The sequence below is a fragment of the Cetorhinus maximus genome, chromosome 14, assembly GCF_964194155.1.
Source record: "Cetorhinus maximus chromosome 14, sCetMax3.hap1.1, whole genome shotgun sequence".
Lineage (NCBI taxonomy): Eukaryota > Metazoa > Chordata > Chondrichthyes > Lamniformes > Cetorhinidae > Cetorhinus > Cetorhinus maximus.
The window spans coordinates 88,970,097-88,984,591 of NC_135892.1; the positions used below are offsets into that span (position 1 = coordinate 88,970,097).

General features: G+C 39.3%; 1 protein-coding gene across 1 annotated transcript in view; it reads left to right on the forward strand.

Annotated features, from left to right (window-relative positions):
• The window catches only part of lrpprc (leucine-rich pentatricopeptide repeat containing), a 153,228-nt gene that overhangs the window by 26,863 nt on the left and 111,870 nt on the right, over window positions 1–14,495 (forward strand). The window contains exons 7-10 of the mRNA XM_078557196.1: window positions 2,778–2,904; window positions 5,038–5,182; window positions 6,514–6,671; window positions 9,451–9,556. Coding sequence (XP_078413322.1) covers window positions 2,778–2,904; window positions 5,038–5,182; window positions 6,514–6,671; window positions 9,451–9,556 — 536 coding nt within the window. The remainder of the gene's footprint in view (window positions 1–2,777; window positions 2,905–5,037; window positions 5,183–6,513; window positions 6,672–9,450; window positions 9,557–14,495) is intronic.

A 14,495-nucleotide genomic window follows, 5' to 3' on the forward strand; every position in this document is an offset into this window, starting at 1 on the left:
GGAGAAAGCAACAGGGAACTATAGACTCCCCAAGCTCCCAGGTAATTCAAAAAATTTTCAAGGCTTGAATACATTCCATTTGTTTGCAGAGAAGGGGTTCCTGCATGCAAATGTATGTCACTTCTAGCAAACATAAATGAGCCATGTTATGAGCTTGACTGTCTTAGATTGGTTCTGAGTGCAACTATTAGCGCACTCAGGATTGTCCCACAAGTGCTACCCCGTCGCAGAATCATACCTAACAGTAGACATTATGCTTTGGGTTTTGTAAGTGTGGCTGATTGCATATGATCGGTACTCTGCTTTTTGCAAACAACCAAAGGAACATGCTGTTTGATTTGATCAGCCAATCACTAGAACGTACTGTCTGCGTACCTGGCATTGCACCGGGACTGAAATTCATGGATGGCATTGCTCAATTGTGTGAGAACGCCTTTTTGAACCGATGGTGGCATCCTGTTGGTGGGAAAATACTACTTGAGTAGCTATTGCATCGTTACAGCTTGCTTCACCTGTTGCTCAAATTTTTGAGATACTTTGCCTTTCCAGGGTAATTTGAGGCAGACATGGCACTTTTCAAGTCCAAAAATGGTGACCTTTGACCCATTTGCGAGCTTGCGTAATACATAACAAACAATTATCTGATCAGGATAGCCATTGTCCTTCGGGATAGCTTTGATGCACTCTGTTTCTGTGTCAAGCTTGCAAGGTGAGCAAATGGCTCGGGCCCTGTTTACATGATTGCTGATAAGACCAAACTTGTGGTCTGGAGCTAAAGGAATCCCAACGTGTATATTAAACAGTGAAGGTAAGTTTATGGTAGACAGCAATGGAGAGCCCATTAATGGATTTCTCAACTATCATTTTGAGGAAAGGGAGGTGTTAGACTGCTCCATCTCAAAAGCGAATTTGAGCATGCGATTGAGATTATTACGGTATGTGAGGCATGCCTCAGTTAATTGAAGTCAACTTGCCAACCACTTTGCACCCCTTCAACCTGTAGAAATTGTTGTGATCGTTTAAAATTTGGCATTCTTGTGTTTGTCCTGATGAGTGCAAAACTTAAAAAGTCTCGTGACATGTCTTGCTTTTCAGCAATATTCAAGTTTTGCTGAAAAGAGACATGCTGAAGGTTGCGCTCATCAGGACTCTTCCCCTTATATTGGTATTCTAGTAAAGTGTGAAAGTGAAAGTTGCCATAGTCTATGGTCTTATTAAAGAGAGACAACTGGTGGTGAGTTTAACCTGAGGGTCGTCACACCTTGGGCGAGGGGCGAGGTTGAGAAGGCAGGGCCTTTCGTGGATGACCTCGGATGGTACGGGACTTGAATCCATGCTGTTGACGTCACTTTGCATCACAAAATCATCCAGCCAACTGAGCTAACCGACCCCCAAAAGTTTTGACATGTCTCTCTTCTTCGGTAATACTCAAGTTCTGTTCTAAGTAATTTTTTATATACAGAGTTAAAAGATTTCTTACTGTTTATGATGCTCTGTAACAGATTGCAGACTTTCATAAGGAAGTTGTGAATTAACGGCAGTGATGTTGGGATTTATTTAACTATGATAGAGGGGAATATGGTCCCTGTGCAGGACAGTTGAACACTCTTCCCCATGCACCATTTCCTGGACATAACAGTAGGTGATGTCACTAAACTCAGGACTCTGCTGCCTGTTAATGCCCACTTGTATTTTCACATGACTGATGAGGGTTGATTTGTCTACTTCACCTCTCTTTTTCCAGAGTAATTTGCTCACAACCTTGGTGACAATTTGTATCATGCTACTTTTTATTTTTTCTATTTGTGTCATTTGGCCACTACTTCGCATATGTCTTTCAGCAAGTGCTGGTCTCAGATCTGACCCTCTCTTAAATTATGTCTGCAGCCAGCATGGTGGATGGTGTAAACTGCTTCCAAAATTCTCTCTATGGTTTCATTTCTGCCCCCACGTTGTCTAGGGGAAGAGAACCAAGAAGCATTTAGCCTGGTTCTCTTACTGGGTCCTTTTTTACCTAGTCAAATAACTTCAGCATAATCATTTTGCACGCTGTATTTAAGTGATTTATTGGGCACATGGTAATGTCTTGCACTGTTTCCATGCCCCTCTGCCTGCCCACAATAAAGGTCCTCAGCGTGTGTTTTCATTCAGTTAGTAGGACTCTTTTGAATCAGAATAGTCAAGGTTCAAACCCCATTTCATAACTTAACCTCTAAATTTAGTTTGATTCCCCAGTGCAGTGCTGAACGAATGCTGTATGAGGCATTCAATCTATGCACGTTGCAATGATTCAAGTGGGGTGTTGAAGATGCCATTCAAAGAATATGGAGTTCTCCTGGTGTCCTGGCCATTTATTCTCTTGGTTCACATTCTTCCCTTCTCCAACACATGATAATTAATAAGGTTAATTAATCTCTGCAATTATTTGGATCTTGTGTGCAATATGACTAAAATATTTAGCTCCATAACAACATATCTGCCCTTCAAAGTGATTTTTGGTGTTTTGAGTGCTTTGAGATGTTACTGGGAGATAATGATAAAGTGCTATGTAAATATAAATTATTGTTTTCCTTTGGTGCGTTGGGCACAAGCAAAACAATCAAATGCTTTGTGTTTTCTGAACAGATATACAATTGAGTATTTGATATCACCATTGTTCAATTTAAACTGAATAGGACAGCTTCTGTATGAATGGATTAATGCAATTGGTTGAAATCTCTATTTTCTGTACATTCTGTTTTCTGTCTGGTATTTTAATTTGTAAACTTCTATTTCAGTGACATGGAAAGTGCAGAGGGTATTCTAACTGTGATGAGTGGTGCAGGAATTGAACCCGGACCAGATACCTACGTTGCACTGCTGAATGCATACGCTGAGAAGGGAGATATTGAGAACATGAAACAGGTACAAAACTGGGCAGCATCTGTTGCTTTTATTTGAGTCCAACTTAATTACAATATATTGATCCGAATACTGTTGTATATGGAAACATTTATGTAATGTTGCAAACATTACATGTATCCTCCAGAATGTAGAGTTTTGCATGAAAATCCTAAACATTCAGGAACTTGTGTGATTATGGTAATGTTTATGATCTCGAGCATTGGTTTATTTTTTACTTTTAATGTTTAATCATTTGTCAAAATGTCATAATTTTGAATTTGTCTCTATTTCAAAATGTTGAAAACCCAAGAGTATAGACTTTTGCTGCTGTAGAGGTCTTTCAGTGAAAGCATGCCTAGAATTTGGTTTCATTGGTGCAAAAATCTGTAATTTCTATAGGCAAGAGTCTTTGAAGTAGTTAAAGGGTGATGGTGCTGAGGAAGGAACATTTTCCAATTGCAATAGCGGCCTGAGGTGTGAAGCATTGGTAAGATGCAGCATAATCCTCTATTTACTTTGGCCTCCATGTCAGAAGAAAATGTCCTCTTGCACTCGTTGAAATTTTCTGTCTCTGACATCAGTTGATTGCCAGTGAGTACAGAATTATGGGCTGATTCATCCAATTGATCCATGCCCATTAGCAATTGGATTGACAGTGATGAAACTCATTTCACATAGTATCCTTTCAGCCAGCACAGAAAGGGTTTTCATTCGGTCACTTCAGGCAGGGTTCATGCTGCGCTTCCTCAGTCTCCACTTTGTGCAACTCTTTAAATTGATGCGTTAATGCAGAATGAGACCTAGTTCAATGCTGCAGTTCTTACTGGTGCATATTTATTATCTTTGTTATGAGTGAAGTCTCTATCCATCCCCCATCGGGAGGAAGGGAAGGAATTGGAAGACAAATCAACTCTGACTTGCAGTACACATCTGGCACCTGATTGCACAGCGTACCATTAGCAGAGTTCTAGGTACTGGTTGCTGGTGAAAGCGGGTGTGGTGCAGGCATGGGAGGAGGGCACTAGTGGTAGCTGAAGAGAGGGAAGAGATAGGTGAGAAACCTGAAGGCCAGCTGATGCTCTCCCTATGTGAGGCTTTCATTCCCTAGTTAGTAAAACATTAAAACAGTGGTAGTGGTGGCATAATGGTATTGTCACTGAACCAGTGTTCCAGAGATTCAGGGAAATGCTCTGGGGACCTGGGTTCGAATCCCACCTCAGCAGATGGTGAATTCAGTAAAAATCATAAAATTAAAGGTTAAAATTGCCAATTGTTGTAAAAAAATCTATCTGGTTCACTCATGTCCTTTAGGGAAGAAAATCTGTTGTCCTTACCTGGTCTGGCCTACATGCGACTCCAGACCCAGATAACGTGGTTGACTCTTAAATGCCTTCTGAGCAAGGGCAATAAATGCTGGCCTAGCTAGTGACACCCACATCCCATGAACGAATAATAAAAAAAATTAACAGTAGAAAATATTATTTCTGTGCAGGCGTTCTGTTTTGTTTTTAAAATGTAAAAATAAGTATTTATAACATCATTGAGTGACATGCTCCCCTCAATGAAATTTCCTGTTACCTCCATCAACTAAATTAATACTTTTATGTGATAAAATATTTTTATGCACTTTGATTAAAATTGCCATCTAGTTTGTGAATTTGGTGCAGAACTTTTTGTATGCTTACTGCATGATACACGTGTTAATAAACGGTTCTCCTCTCCTTACTCAGTGTGTGTCATCTTGTGTGTAAAAAAAAAGTTATCCAGCACAAAGGTGGGAGGAAGTAAAAGGGTTCAGATTTTCAAACTTAATGCTTCTGATTTTTCTTTTTAAGTGTAACTTTGTTCTTTAAAAATTCCCTTATATATATTTTGTAACCTGAATTTAAGTCACAGAAGATAAGTTAATGATCTTTCTCCAAAATTATTTTATTCTCCGATTTGGGTTCCGTAAATACTATATTTTGTAGGTACCTGATTAGTAATTGGTAGGGTAACAGCTTAAAAGAACTGATTGTGACAAGTTAGGGAATAGGGAAGAGATTAAAAGGTGTTGAAGTGAAAAAAAAATCTCTTTTAGCACTGCCCTAAGATATTTGTGTGATTTGAATCTAAAACCTATTTTTGTGTGCTTAATCTTTCCCTTGTTGATAGACATTGGAGAAAGTTGAAAAGACAGATGCCAGCCTGATGGACAGGGACTTGATGCAAATTATCTTCAGCCTGGCCAAGTCTGGCTATCCACAATATGTTCAGGATATTGTGGAGCGGATGAGACATGACAGGGGATATGTACCAGGCAAGTTCCATACTAGTAGTGCATATATATGATGTTCAGTTGTGATTCTTCAAACCTTATTTACCTTAAAATACTTGGAATTTTGCTTAGAGTGCATTAAACATTTTCAATTTTTTTCAAAGAATTGAAAGTCAGAACAAATTTTCTTTCTATTTTCATGGATGAAAAGTGCCAACCGATCCTGGCCATTGTATTTCCCTTGCCACATTTCCTATGACAATCCTGCAGAATGTACTAAATGTATCCTCTTGGGGAAGTCAAAATGTGAATATTGGACAAAAAAACCCATGTCCTGCACTTAAGACTTCATTGCTAAATCACCAGCTTTTTGTTATTTAAGTACTCATAGGCGATGTGTTCTTGCAAATTAGTGTTCAAGACATTGATAGAGAGAGATGCAAAGAAGAGCTGCAGATGATGAAAAGATACAAAAGCTGGTTAGAATATGAAAGAGAAGTTATCTGATTGCATTACTTATATTGTAAAAGGATAGTAACTATTCTTTTTGGCATCCTCATATTCTTTGGTGGCTCTGTTTCATGGCTTTGATTTGTGGACTGGAAACAGCTTGGACTTGGAAATAGCACACAATTTTGTACTTCATTCTATGTGATATTAAGTTCTGCTTTACTAAAATAATGAATTGAACTATGGATCTTAGCACCTCCATTAATTTTGTATCACATGAGGGGAAATTCTACACAAAATGTCTGTTTTCAGATTCAGTAATTTTGAAGGATAAAACGGGACAACACAGCATGATGCAAGTGAATTTTTCAAATCATAATATTTAAGAATATGGGATAATTCAGCAAATTTGTTTTCCTTTTGTGGTTGTCTTCTTGCAATTTACAACAGCTGATGCTAGAGTGCATTTCATTTGCAGTATTCTGAAAATAAATTGTGAAATTTACATTTTTTTGCAGTAGTTCTTGGTCTATTTTAAAAATAGCTCGGGAAATCCTGTTAATAAAGAGGGCCCTTGGGAGGGGGGAGTCCCAACATTGGAGACATTCACAACTCCTCCCCAGGGCTAGTTTCTGAACAAAGCCTTCCTGTGAGATGGGAAGTGTAACCCACCTTACTGATTCCATTGTACAGCAGGTTGTTGGATTGCAATACTTTCCACGCTGCTTATATGAGATCGTGCACAATAAAACCAAACATGAAAAGCTGAGCACAATTTTCCCTGTACGTTGATTATGTTTAATTGTTCAATAAGGATAGTATATTTTACGAAGCAGATGTGTGCTTCATAATTATAATTTGGTGGTTGTAGTTGAACAGTTGTCACAGCATAGCTTATGTTTCTAATTTGTTCATTGTTACAGATGCAATGAATCTATGTTTGAGCCTGATTACACAAGGTTTGGAAGAAGTTGCTTTCCAGATGCTGAAAACCTTTCCCACATTTCAGTCTGAGAACCAAAATGGCGATTCATTAGACTTTGGTAACTTCTTCATCCGGCACTGCATTAACCTAGATAAGGTAAGGCCGAGAAATTTGGTGATAATCCCATAATTTTATGGTGCCAAATCAGCATTCTTATTGCTGTCACTAAGTTTATTTAGCAAATGCTGGTAACTGTAAATTATGCTCAAGTTAATATTCATTAATTTATGCTTAGGTCATACTCTTAGTTCACCACCTCCATAATGCTCCCTTTGTAATGAATACCATCAGTATTTCACTCAAGTCGTACAGTACCCAAACTACTCTTTGCATCAAACACTGCATTTTGCTCTGGGACTGCTGAAAGAAAATTTTTGTGCTTCTCCCATTGCACAGCACAACACCAGCAATGTTATTTTTCTTCTACTGTAACTTTGTCTCCAGAGCACCCCAAAGTTCCATTCTTCTTTCATTCCTTTTCCCTTGTTTACTTGTTACTCCTCTATGATGTTAATTAGCATTTTGTCTGTTTCCATATGCATATTGATGACATCCAGCTCCATTTCTCATAACATCCCCTTGACTCCACGGCCGTCTCTGTTGTTGGATTGTATGATCAATATCAAGACTTGGATGATCTAGCTGCCTCCTCTTACTGAACCAGACAGTACAAAATCTCAGTCTTCTGTGAACTCATTCACTTGCTACTTCTATCACCAACTTAAAAAGCCTCCAGAGAATCTAGCCTTTAAGTCAACATTGTCAGCTCCTGCCTTGTGCACTGAGCCCTTGCCCCTGAATTCTCTGGTTATCTGCCTACACTGGCTGAATCAGACAGTACAAAATTTCAGTCTTCAGCAATGTTCCCCTTAATTTTTTTCACCCATATACAGAATAAATTTTATGTGCACCAATATCAAGGTAATATGAAAAAGCCTATTTGTAGCATAAATTTTCAACAAGTCACCATAGGAATGGAAGGAGAAGGCAGAATACCACCCCCAACCTTTGACATGGTAACATGCTAGTGCACAAATTACAAGGTTTACTGAATTCAATTTTACATTTATCATGGTGGCGTTTGCACTCTGACCTCGAGATAATAAGTTCAGTACCGTAACGACGACACTACCATACATGAGAAAGGTAGTTAGTGTTTATATTGTAGCTTGTATTTTGGTCATTTAACAGAGGAAAAGTTGAATAGGCCGCATTGACTCAAGACGAGGATTTTTTGTTTTAATTTGACAAGCTCAAAATAAAGGCTTAAAACTGCTTTGAATTCTGAGGTAAATAGCTTAGTCATTTCTTCACAGCAACAAACGTAATCAGGCAGAAGTAAAGTGCATGTGAATTTGGAGAGAGGTTGACTTTTGTGAACTGGAGAGTGAAGGTCAGAAAGACTCTGTGTCCCTGCAAATTAAGTGAATACTGAAGGGGGGAAAAGTACATCTGGGAACTGAGGAAGACAGCGCTGTGGTGAAGATGAATGGAATTCGAGGAGGGAAAGCGACTGTTGAAGTTTTTGGAGTAGTAGTGGCATTTGTTCCACCTACAGTTTTTTTAGATTAAAAATCAATAAATTGTGAAGTAATAAACCAGTTCACCATTTTTAAAGTAAACTGCCCTTCACAATGCATACAAAGTGAGTTGGGGAAAGGTAATATTTGGAAGTATGTAAGGTTTAGAATGTTCCATGAGATAACCTCATAAGAATCTTTGCCTTATTATTTGGAGATCTGGGCTAGGTATGCTAAACTATTCATAGAAGTGCCCTTAAATTTTAATGTGCTGAATGTCTTTGGGATCAATCTTCCTTTAATAATTCTACGGACCCAGTTGCAACAGAATGACTGGATCAGTGGTATTAACTGGCCCAAAAATCCTATCACTTAACTCTTAATTACGTAACTCTTTCAACTTAGCCCCTGCTCACTGCTTCCCGCCTCCAGCTCGCTGCCTCCCTTGACTCGTCGTTTCCCTCTCTGACCCTCCTGCTCACTACTTCCCTCCCAACCCTGCCGCTTGTCGCCTCCGTCACCGCTTCCCTCCCCCTCGCCACATTTCCTGGTCACTGCTTCTCCCTCTTGCCGTGAGTGAAGACTCTGGAGAAGGGTCACGAGAGGGGCTGCAAGAGGGAGGGTCGGTGAGGAAAGTGGCGAGTGGGAGGGTCGGTGAGGGAAGTGGTGAGAGGAAGATTTGGGGAATGAGCTGCAGGAAAGACAAGTGCAGGCATACCTTCGGGCTCCTGGAACTGACACAAGTGAATTTTGTCTGCTAATTCCACCTGATTAATTATGTCAGGTTTGGGTCTCGTCCGTTAATTTTCTGTTGTGGGGCAGTCTACCAGTTCTTTACTCATGGGCTAGAGTGGCAGCAAACCTCATTTAACCATCAGGATGTGCGCGGCTGTAATAATTAGGTACGTGGCACATGGCCGCGCAGGCACGCAGCTTAGAGTGCCTACTGGTCTTCAGGTAACTCAGCTGTGCCCTTAGAATAAGCTCCCTGAACCCATTCAAGTGCTACTTCTATCACCAAGTTTAGAAGCTTTCATAAAATCTTGTTTTTAACCAATTTTTTTCTCTCTGTGCGACTCTGTTGTTTAATATTTATTTCTGCTGTATGAAGTACCTTTGGACATTTGCTAGTTTAAAGGTATGCTGTAGAAATGTTTATTGTTAGATGGGTATAAGTTAATTTTTCTCCTGGGTGCATTTCGCAATTAACTGGACATGTGTAGCCTGAAAATATTCACCTACCCATTATTATGTTGTGCTGAAATCCTGGTAACAACTCTGGCTCTATTTGTAGTATGAATGCTTATTTTCTTTTAGGATGAAATTGATTTCTACTTTTTCCCATTGTATTCTAGCCAGTGGACAAATTGTGTCACTTCTGTGAGGGACTAAAGGAGGCCAATTTGCATTCAACTCCTTTCCAGTTTGCTCTTCACTGTGCACTGGATGCCAGGAAATCTGGTATGTATTATATGTAAAATTTGAAGGTTGGGAGATGTCGATTGCTTGAAGAGCATTGAACTTTTCTGACACAGCCATTTATCATAGACTTGTGTGAAGTTTAAAATTGTAAAATCGGGGGAGTTCACGTGACAGGAATGGAGTAGGATGTGGCTGAAGACAGCAACCACGATTTAAGTAATTTACTCCTATAAAAATTACTGATATTGAGTTAAAAAGTTCAGCTTTTTGACTGTGTTTTGGGGTCTATTTTGACGCTCAACATACATTCGAAATGATTAAACCCAGAGGCAAATGTAATCAGAATGATACCGGGCCTGGTGCTTTATCAACTGCGGTGTCTGATATTACAGCTGGTAACAACATGGCGGTTTCCCGCGCTGAATTTAATTCTGTCAGCACACTTGCTGACTTAGAGTGCACTATTCTCACTGAAATTGCTGGACTCCGTTCAGAACTGCGTTCCTCTGTTGCCTCCTTCAAGCAAAGGTTGTTGTTGAATGATCAGCTACTGACTTGAGCGACAGAATTGTTGCTCCAGATATGATCTACCCCCAACAGGAAGACCAAAATACGAAATTGCTGATGAAGATGGATGACCTGGAGAATTGCAGCCGAAGACAAAGTTTATGGATTCTCTTGGTGCCCGAGGGTGCGGAACAGGGAAACCCTACAACTTTTACTGAGGCACTTCTTTTGGAGGTTTTAGGCAAGGAGAGTTTCGATTCACCACCGGTAGTGGATTGAGTCCATCGCCCTTTGGCGTCGGCCATAGCATGGCGAGCTCCCAAGTCCAATAGTACTAAGACTGTATCACTATAGAATGAAGGAGCAAATTATGCACCTGTCTAGAGAAAAGGGTCAACTATACTTTGGTGAAAGCAAGATGTTCATCTTCCCTGACCTCAACATGGATTTAGCCCGGTGTTGTGAAGAATACAAAACTGTTAAAGCCCAACTTTGTGAAGCTGAACTTCAATTTGGGCTTCTCCACCCTGCTCGCTTGCGTGTAACTCTCAACAGAGCGAATAAGATTTTCAACATGCTGCAAGAAGCTTCAGCCTTTTTCAAAGACACAATCGTACCTTCTCTTAAATTATATCGTGACTTCACCCAGGACAAAACGGTACTCGATGCTGAATTAGGCAGCTATGCGTGATGGTTCTGTCACACGATAAGTTTTGTTGGTTGTACCAATCTCTTTGTATCTCATGTCCAAACCACATTAATCGTGGGAAGTTTTACATAAACAGCTGTGAGGGGCAGCATTCACCTCGTTTCGGGAGGTGATGTAAGCTTTTCTTTACTCCTTCGATGCCTTCTATTTTTTCTCCCTTCTCTCTTTTTTTCTGTTTTTCTTCTTCTTTTCCAAATATACATATATACTTCCCTTTTGGTTAGTTTTTAACATTCTTCAGGTGGATATGCTCTGTCTCAAAAATATTTCATCCTTTATTTGTAATGGCTAATCTATGGGGACCATATGCTTTGATACACTTTTGTTATCATAATGTCCCCTAATATTAAGATGGTTGTCCATAACACGGTGGTTGTCCAATCCATTTTATTACCTGGAATGTGAAAGGCCGAAATCGCCCAGTTACAAGAAATAAAGTTCTCTCTCATTTACATCATTTGAAAGTGGATATTACCTTCCTGCAGGAAACTCACTTACGTACATCTGACTACTTTTGAATGCAGAAAGGTTAGGTTGGGCAGATGTTTCATTCTAATTTTCATAGTAAAGCGAGAGTTGCGGCAATTCTAATCCATAAAGGCATTCCCTTTGTTCATTTTCAGGTTGTAACTGACCCTAATGGCTGCTATGTTATCGTATAAGGCAGACTTTTTAACTGTCCATTGACCCTGGCTAATGTATATGCACCCAACTGGGATGATCACCATTTCATTTTAAACTTCTTATTTTCCATACCTGATTTAGACTCGCATCACTTACTTCTTGGAGGAAACTTTAGCTGTGTTCTTAACCCAAATTTAGATCGCTCATCCACAAAATCTGTTCCAATATCAAAATCAGCCTCAACCATCAGGTCTTTTCTGGATACACACGGATCGGTAGACTCATGGCGTCTCCTATACCCATCAGCAAGACAATACTCCTTTTCTCTCCTGTTTACCACACCTACATGTGTATTGACTATTTTTTCCTTGACAAGAGGCTGCTCCCGTTTATTTAATCTTGCACATACAATGGTTTTATGATCACTGATCATGCCCCCTTAGTTTTAGCAATACAATTCCATGACCAACCTGTTTCTCGTCCACCTTGATTCTCTTCTTCTGATGGACCCATATTTCACTAAATTAATTTCCTCACAAATCAATACTTTTATAGAACTTAATACTACTCCAGATATTTCCTTTGCTACTGCCTGGGAGAGTATGAAGGCTTACCTATGTGGACAAATAATTTCATATACTGCTCAACTTAACAAATGCAATATCTCAAATTTGTCCTAATTGGTTGACCACATTCTCTTAGTGGACCAGCAGTATGCTTTTGCACCTACGCCAGTATTATATAAACAGTGTCTGGCTCTACAGACTGAATTTGATCTTCTTTCTACTAAACAAACAGAAAAGCTTATACTTAGATCACGTGGTACATTCTTTGAGCATGGTGAAAGAACCCATAGACTCCTGGCTCACCAGCTTTGCCAATCTGCTTCCTCTCAACTTATTACTGAAATCACCACTCCAACAGGGTCAACCGCCACCAATCATCGGGAGATCAATAATCAATTCAAACTTTTTTGTTCCACTCTTTATACCTCAGACTCTTTTTCAGATCCTGGTTTATTTCACAATTTTTTTGATAATATTGACATCCCATCTCTTATGCCTGACTCTATGAATGCGTTAGAAGTACCCCGTTCCCAAGATGAAATACTAAAGGCAATTAAATCCATGTAGAGTAATAAGGCACCAGGGCCAGATGGATTTCCAATAGAATTTTATTTTAAAAATTCTTATCACAACTTTCTCCATTATTATTCTCTCTGTTTTTGGAATGCTTTTCTCTAAAACACTCCCGCATCTTTGTCTATTCCTTTAAAGAGGGATAAAGATCGTCTGCATGGCAGTTCATACTGGGCTATTTCCCTCTTAAATGCGGGTGTCAAGACACTAACTAAAACCTCAGTCCACTGTCTTGAACCTGTCCTTCTATCTATTATTTCTCCTGACCAGACAGGTTTTATACAGGGTAGGGAATCCTTCTAATTTAGGGCACCTTGCCAATGTTATTTATATGCATTCAACTAATCCTCTCCCTGAGATTCTTACAACTATGGATGCTGAAAAGACTTTTAATAGAGTGGAATGGGACTACCTTTTCTTCACTCTTCAAAAATTTGGATTTGGATCCATTTTTATAAAACGGATAAAACTCTTGTGTTCCTCACCGGTTACTTCAGTACGTACAAATAATATCCGCTGTAAACTCTTTGACATCTATTGAGGTACCAGACAGGGCTGTCCCCTTTTTCCCCCCTACTTTTCGCTATTGCTATTGAGCCCCTGGCAATTTCACTGTGGACCTGCAGAGATATAGAGGGTGTTATAGGGGATGGAGTCGAGCAGAAACTCTCCCTATATGCTGATAACCTGGTTCTTTACATCTCTGATCTGGCCCCACTCCCACTTATTCTCTCTTCTTAAGCGATTTGGTCATATTTTAGGTTTTAAAATTAATTTGCAAATGAGTGAAATTTTTCCTATTACCTCTATTGCAAAGAGTTACCTTCTTTCTTCCCTCCCCTTCAAGGTTTCAGTAAACAGTTTTAAATATTTAGGAATTTTAACTCCTCGATCCCTTGGAGACCTTTTTAAGCTCAACTTTGACCCTTTGTTGGAACATACAAAGCAGGACTTAGCACGTTGGTCTAGCTCACCCTTTTCTGTCATTGGTTGTATAAATTCTGTAAGGATGAATATTCTGCCAAAATTTCTATACTTATTTCAGTGCATTCCATTGTTTATCCCCAAGTATTTAGTTTTTGTTGCAGTAGACCAATTCATCTCTTCCTTTATTTGGAATAAGAAAACACGCAGAATTCGACAAGTTTTACTATAAAGACCCAAGCATTTAGGTGGTTTGGCACTGCCAAATTTTCAGTTTCATTATTGGTCTGCTAATATCCGTAATATTTTTGGCTTTGTTTGGACTGAGCTAGTTTAGCGTGGGTGCAATTGGAGGCAGCCTCCTATCAATGCATATCTCTGCCTGCTCTGTTGTGCTCCTCATTCCTTTTTCAACCAGTCATTTTTCTTCAAACCCTATCATTAGATAGTCACTTAAGATTTGGACCCAATTCAGAACATACTTTGGGCTACAATCTCTCTCTATATGCAGCCCTATTGATGCAAATCATTTGTTTCTGCCTTCATTAGGAGATTCTGCTTTTCAAGTCTGGCATGCGAGAGACATCAAAACCCTTGCTAACTTATATATTGATAATATTTTTGCTTCTTTTGACACCCTCTCTCTTGGAAATATGATATGCCCGCACACACTACTTAAAATCAGAGATTTTGCACGCAAACAAATCGCCCAATTTCCTTTTATTGTCCCCTAAATCACCGATAGATATTATATTAGAACTAAATCCTTTTGTTAGGGAGTTTATTTCCAAATTGTATCCTCTAATTTTTTCACTACACTGTCCTTCACTTTTTACCTTAAAAAGTTCTTTAGGAGCAAGATTTTGACTCCGACTTATTAGAAGATAACTGAAAGTCTGTTTTCTCTTGTGTACGTTCCTCTTCTGTATATGCAAGACGTGGGTTGCTACAATTTAAAATCTTAACATCGTATCCACCTATCCAAAGTGAAATTATCTAAGATTTATTGAAATTTTGACCCGACCTGTGTTAAATGTCATACTGCCCCAGCCTCGCTAATTCATATGTACTGGTT